General features: G+C 35.8%; 1 protein-coding gene across 5 annotated transcripts in view; it reads right to left on the reverse strand.

The window, feature by feature from the left end:
* POC1B (POC1 centriolar protein B) overlaps nt 1-15,136 on the reverse strand; it is a 49,787-nt gene that overhangs the window by 21,700 nt on the left and 12,951 nt on the right. For 2 of the 5 annotated variants that reach the window (XM_084527966.1, XM_084527965.1), the window contains exons 8-11: nt 14,841-14,909; nt 13,050-13,202; nt 4,871-4,957; nt 66-131 (exon numbers count right to left, since the gene is read on the reverse strand). In XM_084527966.1, coding sequence (XP_084384092.1) covers nt 78-131; nt 4,871-4,957; nt 13,050-13,202; nt 14,841-14,909 — 363 coding nt within the window. In that variant the 3' untranslated portion in view covers nt 66-77. The remainder of the gene's footprint in view (nt 1-65; nt 132-4,870; nt 4,958-13,049; nt 13,203-14,840; nt 14,910-15,136) is intronic. The other 3 variants (XM_084527968.1, XM_084527967.1, XM_084527964.1) reach the window with 2 other exon arrangements.

A 15,136-nucleotide genomic window follows, 5' to 3' on the forward strand; every position in this document is an offset into this window, starting at 1 on the left:
AGGTTTTGGGGGAGAAGGAATTCATTAGGTCACTATCTATTTTAAAACATAGTATGTCCTGTTACCGTAAACAGTCGTTATCTTTCCTCGTCCAACAACGAACCCATACTCTTAACTTTGTAGAAACCATACTGAAAAAGAATAATAAGTATGTCTTACTTTGTGTTAACTAGCACTGGAAGAGAAAGAACAGCAAACATCTCACAGCCAGTGCAGACTTTCTGACTTCCAGATTACAGCACATTGCTTTGCTTCCTCCAAATCCTGTTTACATGAGCAAGGTCAAGGGATGGAACATTAGAGAGCCTCTACAGTGATTTCCTGCTGCTGTCAGTAAAAACTACTGAGACATCATCAACTTTCCCTTGTTCCCCACAGCTTATCAGGGACTGGAAGTTATCGATGTATTGACTTACAGACTTTTTTTTTTGCCAACCTCCCTCCCTCAAAACTACAAGATCAGAGGACAAAACAGATCAGAGGAAAATAGTTCCAAAGTAATGTTTTCAGGGTTTTCGGTGAGATAGGAATAAAAAAAAGACCCACACAGCTGCCCCAAAATCTTGACCCCCCCCATTCAGTGAACATTTTCACAGTTTAAAAGGCTAGCACAGACCTCATTTCTAACAACTGCAACAGATGAAGACTCCTACCAATGGAAAAGTCAGGGCATTACGAAAATACCAGTTAGTTAAGCATATTCTGTGTTTTTATACTCATTTCAATAACACACGGGAGACCTGAATAAATGAATCATCAAATTCAAAACTATTTTCCTGAAAATATCAATATACTGACATAATTACAAAGATATTAAGAAATTCTGGTTCAAAAGAAAACAGCTCTGTACCGATGATTACACTTAAGTTTTTCCACTGATACAATGATCATGTTCCCTTCACTAAGTTCACAAAAGAAGTTGCATTAGTTTGGATCTTAGACAAAAACAGTGTTCAAGAAGAACTGCCTTTACAACTTATAAGTTAAAACAAATGCTGAAAAGATACAGTATTTAAAATTTAATTATTTGATTGTTTTCCAGCAAAACCCCTACAATAAAATTATTTCTGTATATCTTGGCTTAGTTTTCAGTGCAAGAAAATTAAAGTAAATTTGGAAAACAAAAACATGTGAGTAGGCATTTTCAAGTATGGAAGTTATTTGGAATTGTTGGCTTTGATAAAACAATAAATGATGTCTGAGGACATTAAATATTCCTTGAGGAGAAGAGAAAGAGTGACAGGAAAACATAATACCAGTATTTCCTCATACAGATAAATCTCAAAGTCTAAATAAATTAAGAAAATATATTTTAAATTCACAACAATAAGGAGTATCAAATTTTAAAATATTTGTTTTTAAAGTTTTGTCTGTGCAGATTGCTGTAAAGAATAAATGACAATAGTACTTAGCTTTGCCTTAACTATCTGGAGTTGTATGCAGTTTGGGGCTTCTCAATACAAGACAGACACTGACATCCTGAAACAAGTCTAGATGAGAGCGAGCAAGACGGTGTGGGTGCTGAAACACATGATATGCAAGGAGAGGCTGAAAACAAGGTTTGTTCAGCCTCATGGAAGGTAGGACAGGAGATCTTACTGCCATCTCAAATATCTAACAGGCAGATAATGGAGAAGTCTGAGTCAGACACTTATTAGAGAACTGCTGTGATAGAATTAGAGGCAACAAATTGGGACATGGGAAATTCTAACTAGACATTATGAAACACCATTCAAACACCAGAGTAAGCTGCCTAGATGGGTGGCATAATCTCCATCTTTATACATGTTCACAAATGAACTGGATGAGGCCCTTAGGATCCAGCTTGGCCCTGCTTTGAGAGGGAGGGGAGATGAAATTGGAAGCAATGTCTGGAGTAATCTATACTGCTCCATTAATTTTATTTATAAATCTATACAGAAGGGAGAAAAAATGAATAATCCTTTGCTTTGTTGCAAGTCATCTTAATGGGCAGTAATAGCATGTTTCCTGTGACCAGTATGAAGGGACAAAGTTCCAACAGAGTGAAGAAGAGATTGTCAAAAGGGAGAGCACAAGAGAAAAAACAGATAAAGTGGTCTTTCTCCTATTTCCTGAAGTAGCTTGACATCTATGGGAGTTTGCCCACTTCCTGTTAGTTCTTCTGATAATCATTCAACAAAACCTTACAAGGTTTGCTACAGACTTCCACTCTCCCTGAAGATCTTTCAGGGAGTTTTAGGAAATTCATCACAGATCCTACATAAACTTTTTATTTGTCCCAGAGAAGCCTGTCTTGAGACAGCAATCCAACAGAGTCTGTATATCTTGTCTTCTGTAAAAAAGAAGTTAAGTATATCTGTTGATTAGCTACTGCCATCCAGTGACTTGTCAAAGAGTCTCATAAGTTCTCCTTAGGTCCCTGCCATATTACATGCTTGATGCTAATGACACTGAACAAGAATCCTTAAGGATACGTAAGTGCAAAGTGTATTTTTCTCTCTAAACATATCAGAAGGGCAGAAGAATTACTTAAGCTAAATAAAAACACTTGAAAAAGAATAATGTAGGTATATATGGCTCTTTTTTAAAAAAGAATCTGGCAACCTAATCAAACATTTTTTAGCTATCTGAAGAGCAAGGCTCTGGAAAGTAAAGATAGGACTGAAAAACCACAAGTAGATTCAAGATGAGTCTTGTAAAGCTTACAGGAAAAATATACAGTTGTATTATCTTTGATAACTGGTAGGAGAAGAGCAACCTGGGGGTTTGGAATGATGTTACAGGTGTAAGACATGAGGGAAGACGATGAGCTACACTAGAGGCTGACGATATCTGCTAATACACAAATAATATACAAGCACAGTACCATTCAAGTGAGGACAAACAGTATTAAGCGGACAGCTGGCAGTGAAGCTGGGACAATAAGAAACCCAGCATCTGCCCTTCCCCCTTTGATTTGCAGGAATAAAATGTGAAGCCTCCTAGGAAGGACCTCTACATATTAGGGCAATTGAGCCAGCTTCAGATGAAAAGGTCCAAATCACAGAGATGTAGAATCCTTTGGAAACAAGATATGATGAGACTGGATGGCTGACCCAATTAAACAGGCCATCATTCCAGAATAGAAGCCAGTAAGGCAGACACTGGACAGGATAACAACACTAGAAATGAGAGAATGAATAAAGCAGAGAGGCACAGATAAGGTTGCCAAAGTTGGGTAGTGTTTCTTACTGTGTTGGGGAAGGAAGCTAAATGAAGAGAAAATATGGAAATAGTTTCTGGAGTTGTGTCAATGATGGTGTATTGGACAGAGCTGTTGTCCTTACAGCTGTAGTCTGAGTTGCAAGGACACAGAAATGGCAACAGATGGAAAAAAGATGCAGATTGAGTGTTGAGATGCAGAAAAGTGAGAGCCAATGCTGAATAGGAGATCAAGATAATGGAAAAAAATGTAGTGATTACTGACACAGTCAAAAGGAATCAAAAGACAGCAATATTTTTGTAGTAAAGACGACTGTAAAGCCATCTAGACTGAAATCAAGAGAATGCTGTCAGTAAAAGGTCAACTTATTCCTAGAATTAGTTCTGGGCATAAAATTAAAAAAATGCTGCCCTATTAAAAGAACTAAGGAAAAAGATTAGATGAATGGAAGATGTATAGATATGTAACAAAGAATTAATGTAACCATTCATTTGGATTCTATGATCAGCATTAAGACCACGAAGTAATGAACATAACATATTCTAAAGCGATAGTCAATAAATTATTTCCACTAGAATGTTCACCGTTGAGCCTTCTAAAGAGACATCTTTAAGTCTGCAAATTACTTTTGACAGAAATTATCTTAAATATCCATATTATGAAAGCATAACACAACAACTGCTGAACTTTAAAATATATGAAACTATCATCTCTCAAATAAAATTACTTTATGCTTATTTGTTTTTGAAGAAAAGATTTCTTTTAGATGTCAACCTTTTTTATGATTTTCATTAAATGATGTCAAAGCATTTTTATAAGCTACCCTCATGACATGCCCTTTTGTAAAGCATTCATGACAAAACAGAACAGCAGAAACCACACCTGCTGTCCATTCATATGTATTAACCCTTCAGCCACACAAATTCTTGTTATGGTAATTAAAATTGTTCAAGATACAAATCATGTCTTCACATGAAGGGATTTCGAGCTAAAAGAGAAATTCCCAGTTTAACCTAATTCTAGAACAGTACATCTTTTAGGACTTCATACTAGGAGAGCATATTTTTCCTCCTACGAAACTACAGTTAAAACATTGCCTTCCTTTCCTCCCACATGCCATACCAATGCCATATAAAAAAGCTAACACTCGAAGGAACTAATCCTATGATTCTTTCCTAAAATGTGTTACTTTTTTTTTTTTTTTTTTTTTTTTTTTTTCCCCTCCCTGGAGAGCTACTAGATGCCTTAAAAGGCAAAAAAAAAAAAAAAAAAAAATCAATTCTGGAATTTTATCAGTGAGGCAGCTACGCTTTGGATTTTCCATTATTTGCAGCTAAGGACAGTTACTGAAAGTGTATGAGGAAAAAGCAACAGACTTTAATTGTAATACCTAGGTATAGTTAATATGAGTATATAATTAGGATTTCTACTTAAATACGTAAGTAAAATTAATAGTATAATGTGAAAGTTTCGCTATTACACCATCTTCTGGTTAGCCTTGGGAACTGTGGAAGAAAGTTTAAACTGAGAAGGCAGAATACTAAGCTATGAACAATTGACAACTTTTTAAAAACTATCTTATTCATGCAGACCAAAAAAAAGAAAAAAATTGTCATTAACAAGTTTAGTGTAAGCCAAACTAGCTAAGCTTTCTTCACACTCCTTCTTTCTCAAAAGGCACCTTACCAGAGTACCGAAGGCTAGAGAAGAAGTAATCTCTACAACAGGTGGGTCAGGAGTTTGTGTGTCAGTCACATCAAAGGTAGGGTTGACCTGTTGAAAATTAATTACAATCCTCATTATTTCAGCACCAGTACAAGAAGGGAAATAAGACTGAAATTAAAAGGCTTACTTGCTTCACTGCGACGTCACTAAAAGCTAAAAACAGGCTTTAAAAATAAAGGAAGGATGCTACCCTCACAATAATCTAAAATGCAATCATATGTATTCTCAGAAAGAGAATACAGATACATGTTTATAAGAGGTGTCATTTATACTTTACAAATATCTGTCACCCAAACCTAACTCAAAGATTCTTACCCTAAATATTAAGAAATTTAGTTTATCATAAATCAGTAAAAATGAAATAAAAATGTTAGTTTAAAATGGAGCTAGTTTATGTATTCTGTAACTACAAATAAAGAAACTACAGCAAGCTCTAGCTGTGACATGTTTGCAGCACTCATACTGTCTGCTCTAGTTTGTCTTCGGTTCACACCAATTTCCTCCTATTTCACTTCAGGTAAACCATACAGAGGCTCAAGATCTACTTCAGATCTTTGCAACTTCACCAAAACAGAGACTTCCACCATGCACATTGATAGCATATGTACAACATTCATGATCTGACCACCTAGCTTCATGATATCATGATTCAAAGAACCTCCTAGTTCAATGGTATGTGGCTAAAAACCTGCATCATACCAATATGGGATACTCCCACCTGCCCTGGATAAGTGTTTTTTTTTTTTTTTTTTTTTTTTAACTTGGAAAAATGAGAACCCACACAAGAATTTTAGGGAAGCACAAAAGCCAAATATTTCATTTGCCAGAAATCTTGCTTTGTGCCAAGCACAGCCAGTTATGGAGATTTACAGCCCAAAATGTTTGGCTATTTGAGCTGATTATGTAAAAGGAGGAAGCTTGTCTAGCTTGTAAAGGCTGAAATAAAGGGCACTGACTAATTTCAAAGAAAGATTAGACAATATTTAAATCACCAAGGAGTCTGGTGTAATAAAGAGAAATGAACACACTCTTTTCCAACTCAGCAGCTTTATCAAGGATGGCATTAATTCTAGCCATTTTACTTTAAAATGGATTTAAACAAACAAACAAACCCTACACCAAAACAGGAGGTTCATTAGATAAAAGGATCGCTGTGCTTTGCCTTTTCAAGAAGGGCCCACCATCTCACCTGAAGACAGTCAGAAATCTGGTTAAACCAGAGGTGCTCACTCAGTAACAGCTTCAGTTGAATTTCCTGAAGCAAAAGTACTTGATGCTAGAGTTCTGTCATCTAGGTACACTGATGTATAGACATTTAGGTCAGAGATCCATTAGTTAAGTAAATAGCTAAAATGAGATGTTAAAAGTTGAATTAGTAGCCAATGAAAGCAGGCAACGGCATCTTCCTACTACTACCTGAAGCCTTCTCATTACGTTTGGTTTGGATTGTCACAACTTTTATATATAAATTCAGGTTACAAGAAGCAAACAATAGAAGGAAAGTTCACAACAGTAAGATCTTCCTCAGCAAAGGGGAAGTAGGGAAAGGGTGATCACAAAATTTACTAGCAACCTAGAAAGCAGAGATGGTTAAATACAGATGTTACCTGGCCAATCAAGTGGAAAATGACCCTCTGCAGCACTAGTAAATCAGAGATGGATGCCAAGACTTAATTAATGGGACATCTTAACTTTGCTTTTAATGTAGCTCACTTAGCTGACTAGCACTGCTTAGCTCTTTCTTGGATTCAGTCTTGACAAGCCATTCTACAATCAAGAGCTTTTTTTTTTTTTTTTTTTTTTGGTAGGTATTCTGTCTTTTAATTCAGTTACAATTGGATCAATTGAGAATGAGCTAACCAGAGGCAGTAAGGACAGTCAATCCTGCTCCAGGACCATCACAGCTGGTAACTTAAAATTCTTCCTTAATTTCTAGACAATAGCATCAAGTGCTAGTTCATACTTTTTTTTTTTTTTTTTTTCCCCAAATGTTCTTGGAAGAAAGAAAGGGAAAAAGAAAAATCAGTCAGGTAACATGGTCTAGTAATTGTTTTCCATTTATCTGAAAGCTGTACCATTTTATCTGGACTGCTTTAGTTTCCCCTCTACAAAAACATGACTGTCCAGTTTCACTCCCCGCAAGCTCATTGCTGCACTCTGTCTATTTAGATCAAATGGACAACAAATATACTGTCCTTAAGAGCTTAAATCTTCAGTTCAGTGTCCAGCATAACTAGGGTCATTTGTGTCTGATTTTCAGCCAGTGCTATAGTAAATATTCATGATCTGAGTGTCAATCATACTATTGGTAGCTGAGCCCAACCTTTTTTTTCTGATGTGTTATTTGGTCACTGAAGAGAGGGCAATGTACCTGCAGGACTCTGCAGAACAAGCACAGTAGTGCCTACCCCATATCAATATTCTAATGCAGAGGAGCTACTGTATGATTATTATTAACAGCTATTTAAACATCTACTTTGAGCTATTTCCTTGTTCCATACATCAAGGCTATTGCAGAACCAATTAAATGCTTTTCCTGATATGTGTTTGCTACAAAAATACATTGTATGATTAAGTTAAGGAAACACACTCTTTAAGTGGAAGTATCACATCCTAGAGCTGGAATGAAAGTCTCTTCTGCATACAGTTCTGCTTATGACTTTATCTGAGATAAGGGGACAGAGATATGAATTGCAGACACTGACTAGGAGAGCAGGAACTATCAGAAGTTATATTAAGAGAGCTAAATATATATCAGCTTGTTAAGCAACACGTCAGGAATAGCAAAGTGTACATGTATGAAAAAAGGCACAAAACCTATGAAGGCTGCAGCAAAACCTTTCTTCCTGTAAAACATGTTTAATATCAAATTTAAAATTAACGAGGTAATGGAGCAAAGCTTAACATTAAAAGTTTCAAATGACTGGACACAGTTCTTGAGAAAGTGATGTGATTAGCTGTCCAATAATCACAGCATATTTGGAAACATTTAACTTTAAAAACACGAGGGGAAATCCAGAACACTAAAGTACAAGGTAGAGAGAACCGGTTTCTATTAAATATCTTCAGAGCCACAATTCCAAAACTTCACTTATGTATTAGTTTAACAGATAATTACTTTCATTATCTTCTTCCAATATGATGATGCATTTACCACTTTTTGATCCACAGTACAGGAAAACATTTTTGAAGGTAAGATTCATATGCAGAACCTTTCATGTAAAAAAAATAAGAGATTTCTGAAGACTGAAGCAGAGCAAAACCAAAACACACTTCTTAAAAAAAAAAAAAAAAAAAAAAAAAGAGAGAGAGAGAGAGAGAGAGAGAGACAGGAATTAGGATCAGTGCTTAGGACAGCAAAGACCTATGGGAGGAGCAAAAGAAGCAGGCTCAACTAAGTACATTAATTCTTAGCCATGTGTTTCAATTAAATGAATATGCTTCTATAGATATTCCTCTGCTGATTTTAATATAATCGCCAATAAAAAAGCCCTTCAAATTTTTAGAATGAATTTCATAAGACACTGATGCTGTATTAAAAAAAAAAAAAAGATAATTAATAAAATTAAAAGAGGAAGTTTTAAATATCTCATGTAAAACATTTCCTAGAAAAGTGATGTAGCTAACTGTAAAAATTTAGCTTTGAATTTGATTCAATGGCGTTTGTTTGATTGTTTTCCTAGACTGGAATCCTCAAGCCAAACAAGCAACTGCCATATATTTTTATTTCTACTGCCACCTAGTGTAAATTTGGATTTCATACATCTAGGAAAATATTTACAACTGAAATTACATTGAAAAATTTAATATGAAACTAAGTTAACAGTAGATTTTCAGGCTGTTCACCCAATTTGAAGAGGTGTCTAGTACACAAACAACATTATCTACAAACACAGGAGATTGATAAATATAACTGTCAGCAAGTGGAATGCATTTCTTTTAGTATGTTGCACTATAACTGCCCTCCTGATTTAACATATATTTTCAAATACCCTCAACAGCTCCTAATCTCAAAAGTAGACAACGACTGGGATTCATCTCAGTTTAAATTTAGACACACTGCTGTATTTGAGCTAGTCATCTGAGCTAGTCATCTCCATTGACCATAGTAGGCACCTTCAGAGAACAAGTCACTTAGTTACATTTCCAAATTATCTGAGTAATTGTAATGGTTACAAGCTTTACAAAAATGAAACATTCTAGAACATCAGTTGAATCAATTTCTACTTCCTTGAATAATCAATAATTGCACAGATGCAGTGCAGGTAGAGAACAGCAGTAAAGATTTATAAGCTAAGAACATGAAAAACTGTGTGTTAAAATTCAGGCTACTGTCTGTCTAAAGAGAAGATACAAGTAATGAATTTCTTGTAAATGTTAACTGTGCTTCAAAAAGTTGGCAGAAAGCGAGAGAAGAAAGAAAAAAAAAGGTACTTATAAATATTATTGCCTCTGTGTATCACTTTGAAGAGTAAGTAAGGAAGAGTTCTGATAAAAGGTGAACATACCCTCAAGCTCCACATGTTAGTCACTATTCTGAGTGGCAAAATACTAGGTGATTCCAGTCAGCTGCTACAATTCTCCATGCTCTTGTGCAAGCTGTTTTGGTCAGAGCAGCGTTTCCCAATTGGTGATTTGTGAAAACAGTCAAAGTTTCTGAAGCCATTTGAAAAAAATCTGAGCAAAGCCTGCTCCATTTCATACTAACCACTTTCCCAAAACCAGGTTTTGACATAGCACGGCCCTTGCCACACTGAGGCAAGCAGAGGCAGAAGAAACATCTACCAGAAAGTAGCAAGAAACCTGGAGAGGCATGAAACACTAGCAGTTTAAAAAATATATATATATATTCAAAAAGCGCGGACAGAATTACAAAATTACTTTCCTCTTCAGTTCTCTCTCTCTCTGCATCTGTTGAATTTTTAGTATTGTGCTACCTCGGATAAGGCTATCCATCTTCATTCTTGCTATAGAGGTGACTAAACCTAACCAGGTCAGCATAACTCAGGGCAATACATTTTAACACACCGTAACATCTAGATGACTTGTAGTGGCTTGTAGCAAACCTTAAGAGGTCATCTGTTCTTCTAAGTATCTCATATTTGAAGTCTCCTCTGTGTGCCGGTAACACTTAAGATATATTGCTAAGACTTTAAAAATACCGTTACTTCAGTTTAGTAAAGATCAATCATCTTCCCCTGTTCCTCATGAAAAACAAGAAAACAAATATAACACAAGCAATTCTGCATTTTGTCTGAGGCACAGATCAGATAATAGGAAAAACTGCTTCGTTACAGTTGCTGCACAGTACTGGAACAGGTCTCCCAGAGACTGAGGTCTCCATCCCTTCCCAGGGCTCCCTAACTACACAAAAATGAGGCTGACTTATTGTACTGGCAACGAGACAGACAACCTACAGAATCTACCCCAAGTTGACATGTCTGTGATTCTGTTACTCCCTCCCCTGTACCCTAGAAACATGGTGAGCAACTAGAACAATGAGGGTGGTGGTACAATGAAAAAAAAAGTGTTTGTCCTAGCTGCAAAAATGGACAATTCTGGCACCTGCTTCCCCCAGAGTACAGCAGCTCTAGAAATGCTTCATTTTTCAGTTACAGGAGGCAATATTTAGTAAGACAGAACACTGAAAAATGTCAAACATAGCTACAGCAACTAAGGCATGTTAGTGTTGGTAGTAATCTGATATTAGCTTTGTCCTGATAAATTATGTTTCTGCCCGGGTGGTAAGGTCCATTCTTTTTCACCACAACAAAACAATTTAATTTGTTTTTGTCGGTACAGGCAGGAGGAGCAGAAAAAGAAAGAGAGAGAGATGGAGCAACAAAACCCGATAACTTCACTTTAACGCTTTCTAAACTATTGGATTATTATATTAACTTTGAAAATAAGCTGTAAAAGAGATTTTAATCTTTATTACTTTTATTAAATTGCTCAATTTACAATAGTAACAGTATAGTACATTACAGTAGCATTAGTTTTGTTGAAACGGTAACTGTTCTGTCTAAAAGAACATAATATACTTCATTTATGTGAAAGTAAGATAATGGTATCTTACAGTGATTTACGTCACTGATAACGTGATGTATATAGAACACTGAAAACAGCAACCTTATTCTTAAAAACCTTAAACTGGTCCAGAAGAGAACTGTGACAAGATCAGGAGAGTATAAACCTTTGCTAAGACAAATGACAAGGCCATCAAGCCCTTTCACTACCGAGGAACAGCTAACCCAAAAGTCTGCAAACTGCTACAAATGTTACAGCCAAGAAGACATTAGATTAAACAAAATCTGTCAAAGCTAGCTTATAAATTTCTTGACATTCATCATCAGCAGCAATGTGCCCTTGTGGCCAAGAAGGCCAATGGTATCCAGGGCTGTCTTAGGAAGAGCATTGCCAGCAGGTCAAGATATTGCTCCCCACTCTCCTCAGCCCTTGTGAGGCCTCACCTGTAGTGTATTCTGTCCAGTTCCAGGCTTCAAAGTACAAGAGAGACATGGATCTCCTGGAGAGAGTCCAGCAAAGGGCTGCTAAAATGGTGATGGGACTGGAGTATGTCTCATATGGCAAAGGGCTGAGAGAGCTGAACATGTTCAGCCTGGAGAAGAAAAAGCTCAGTGAGGATCTGATCTATGTGTTTAAGTTTCTGAAGGGAGGGTGTCAAAAGGATGAGGACAGACTTCGTTCTCAGTGGTGCCCACTAATAGGATGACAGGCAACAGGCACAAACATAAATACAGGAAATTCTGCCTGAACATGAGAAAAAAAACTTCTTTACTGGAAGGGTGACGGAGCACTGGCACAAGTTGCCCAGAGAGATTGTGGAGTCTTCTTCCCTGGAGATACTCAAAAGCTGTTTGGGTGCAATCCTGGGTAACATGCTCTAGGGAGCCCTACTTGAGCAGGGAGATTGGACTAGATCTCCAGAGTAAAAACATGGAAGACAGCTTTAGCAAATACTTATACCTGTGCTAAGCATCTGAGCAGAAGTCTGGAAAATTTGACTTGAAAAGAACTCCACTAAATCCTGGAACTATAAGCTGATTGTTTAACATATGTTGTGTGTGCAATTTGAACATATCTTGAAGTAAACCTCTGATGCAGGAAGGGTGGTTTAAACCTGATGGTAAATGCTGTGTCTTAGTTTGTTCTAGCATTGACTATCTATACTGAAGGCTGCTACCAATGGGAATTACACTTAACTTCATTCATTGACCTTACAATGAATATGGCATTGTACGGCAGAGAAGTTTATTTAGCAAGCTGTCATTACATGCAATTGTCCTGCTCTTATTTTGACCATAATCAGAAAGCTTTACATCTAACTTGATAACCAAACCAGATACATGAGAATACTAGTGATTGATTCTAGTGGGGTTCACCTCCTCTATCAAAGTATTTTCAATCTTTGTACTACGCAAATTGCATACATACACTTTCTGCAAGTGTGTAGTACTACTGTCTTCATACTCAGGCTCATTCCATAGAGAAAGCCAAATGCATGCACATGCACAGATGCACCTCTCAGCTTCCTCAAGTCTAAGTGTGTTAAAATTATAAGAAGGAAATAAATTCCAAAGCACCATTTTATATGGAGAAAAGAAAAAAGGACGAAAAAAAAAAAAAGAACAGATAATCAGATAATGGTGAATTTCTATAGACCTCAATTAGTAATGACAGAAAACTAAAAGTTCCTGGATTTATACACTAGATACAACTCTTGGACAATAGAGGCACCTCCATCAAAAGAGAGATAAAAGTGTAGGCAGTCATGAAGCAAAAGCTAGCTGTACCTATGATGTAATGTATATATGATGATGTTTTTGGCAATATCCTAAAGCTCACTGAATATACAGATATTTTTAGTGATAGTTTGACGTTGTACTTCAGCAGAAACCAGATTATCACCTACATGTGTTTTTTTTTGTTTGGTTGGTTGTTTTTTTGTATTTTCAACTAACCTTAACATGAATTCATAAGCTATGTTTGCTTCCAATATACCATACACAATAACAAGAAGTTTTCAGGCATACACAGACTACATTTTACTAGAAATGATAGACAGACAGTATTTACAAAAGGTTCTGCTTTCCTATATTAGAGTACTTATTTCACTCACCTCAACTGACTGAAGCTTTTCATCATGGAGATGAGGTGACCTTGGGTAAATATCAAGAAGATGAGGAGGGTCATCAGTATGTATTCTTCTAATGTGGTGTTTAAGAACTTCTTTATAATCAAATGAATCAAAGTTGGTTTTCCATAGTAATACCTGTAAAAAGCCACCACATCATTAACTACTTAAAGCCATACCAAACTGCTGAGAAACAGAAGTCATCTTACACATGCTACTGGCTCTACAGCATGGAGTCAGAGCAGGAGAAAGGCAATGGCACTACTGCACTGAATACACATACCACCTGGTGGGCTCTGGATTCAGAGAACCTTGCAGTAAAACAGGCATTCCCAGAGTATGCCAGCATTTTGGAGGTTGTGTTAGGCTTAATAGTAAGACTCCTCTAGCATTGTATCACAGAATTTCACAGAATTTCTAGGTTGGAAGAGACCTCAAGATCATCAAGTCCAAATCTATTAATCTTAACAGATTAATCTGCTCTCATGTAATTTTATATGCTTTTCACTTCCTCTCAGGTTCAGTATAATATACTAATCCTCACAAAGCTCAAAGACAGAGCTCATGAAAATAAGGTCATCAATTCAGAATTTCCTAAGAACCAAGTTTTCTTTTGGAACATAAAAAAATCTCACATGAAACCTTCAATATGGAAAACAAAAGATTGCACTAATGGCTCAAGGAATATACTTTTTTTCTTTCCCCTTTGACTTGCAAAATTAGTATCAGAGGTATGCTGGCAATTTCACTTTTCCAATAGTTGCAAGTCTTGGCACTGCTTCTTACTAGCTCTTTATGATACAAAGCATCTTTAAATTATTTCCTCTGAGTGCTTTAAACTCACTTCAAGAAAGACTGCTACCTGAAGCATCAACTGAAAACCAGGAACAGGTGCTTTTCTTTTTAATTACACTGAAATTGTTAGTTGAGATTCATTTACTATTTACCAAGACCATCTCTGTTACTACCTGAAACATTTTAAATTCAAGAGAAATCATTTTACTGGAATATAAACATGGTTTATGGTCACTTCAAAAGATCCTCATTTCTAAAGTATGGCTTCCTGTGTTTACATTCAGCTCTTAAGTTTTTATAAATAGGAAAAAACAAAAATGACAACAAATATTAAAGAAAATTTCAAACTGTGAAACACTAGTTGCTAGGCAACACAAATTCTTTCCTTTTGGAGAATGTAAAGACCTCATGAAGATGATTCCAGGCTTGATAGCATTACTGTAATTATGAGATAGATTACAGCAGATGAAGATTAATTGTATGGTTTTCTGTTTAATTAAAGAGAACATTTTTGCTTTAAAGATTCAAACAACTTTTCTTTGTACAAAATCCAATACTTTGTTTTATTGCCAATACAAATCAGCAAAAGTAATAAAAGATTCGTTTTCTTCTCCAATTCTACCCATAGTTTTCTCAGCAGCACACCTTAGTGTATACTAGTTGCAACAAAATATACTAGTTGCAACAAAATTATTTTTGACACTGAATTGCAACACTTAGGAATATTTCTATTACAAACCATTTCCTTACTATAATTAGTATAACAGAGAAGTACCTAGTATCTCTCCTCATAACATCCAATCAAAAGTGGTAAATACATTATTTAAAAACTTGATCTTAACTATTTTCCACCTTGAATTTAACTTTAGGATAACACACTATTAGACAAAATGCAAAGAATATCAGTATACTGTAATTAATTCCTATCCACCATAACAAACATTGAGAAGACGTTTCATTTCAACAGACAATACCACAAACCTGGCCATCTGCTCCACCTGAGGCAAATTTTTCACCACCTTTTGAAAAAGCCACAAAAAGAACAGGACCCTGAAAGAAGAAAAAAAAAAAATATATATATATATATATAGTAGAATAAAATACTATGACTGTAATCATGGCATTTCAATGATTTCAATGCACAGAAAAAAAAAAAAACTTTCTAATAGAAATATTTTTTTTTAATTTCAAAATGAACAAGGAACAAATTGGCTAGTGAAATTTTTGCAAGGCAACTTGACTGAAGGATTAACATTGCATACCTTTGTAAGATACTT

The sequence above is a fragment of the Aythya ferina genome, assembly GCF_964211825.1.
Source record: "Aythya ferina genome assembly, chromosome: 1".
Taxonomy (NCBI): domain Eukaryota; kingdom Metazoa; phylum Chordata; class Aves; order Anseriformes; family Anatidae; genus Aythya; species Aythya ferina.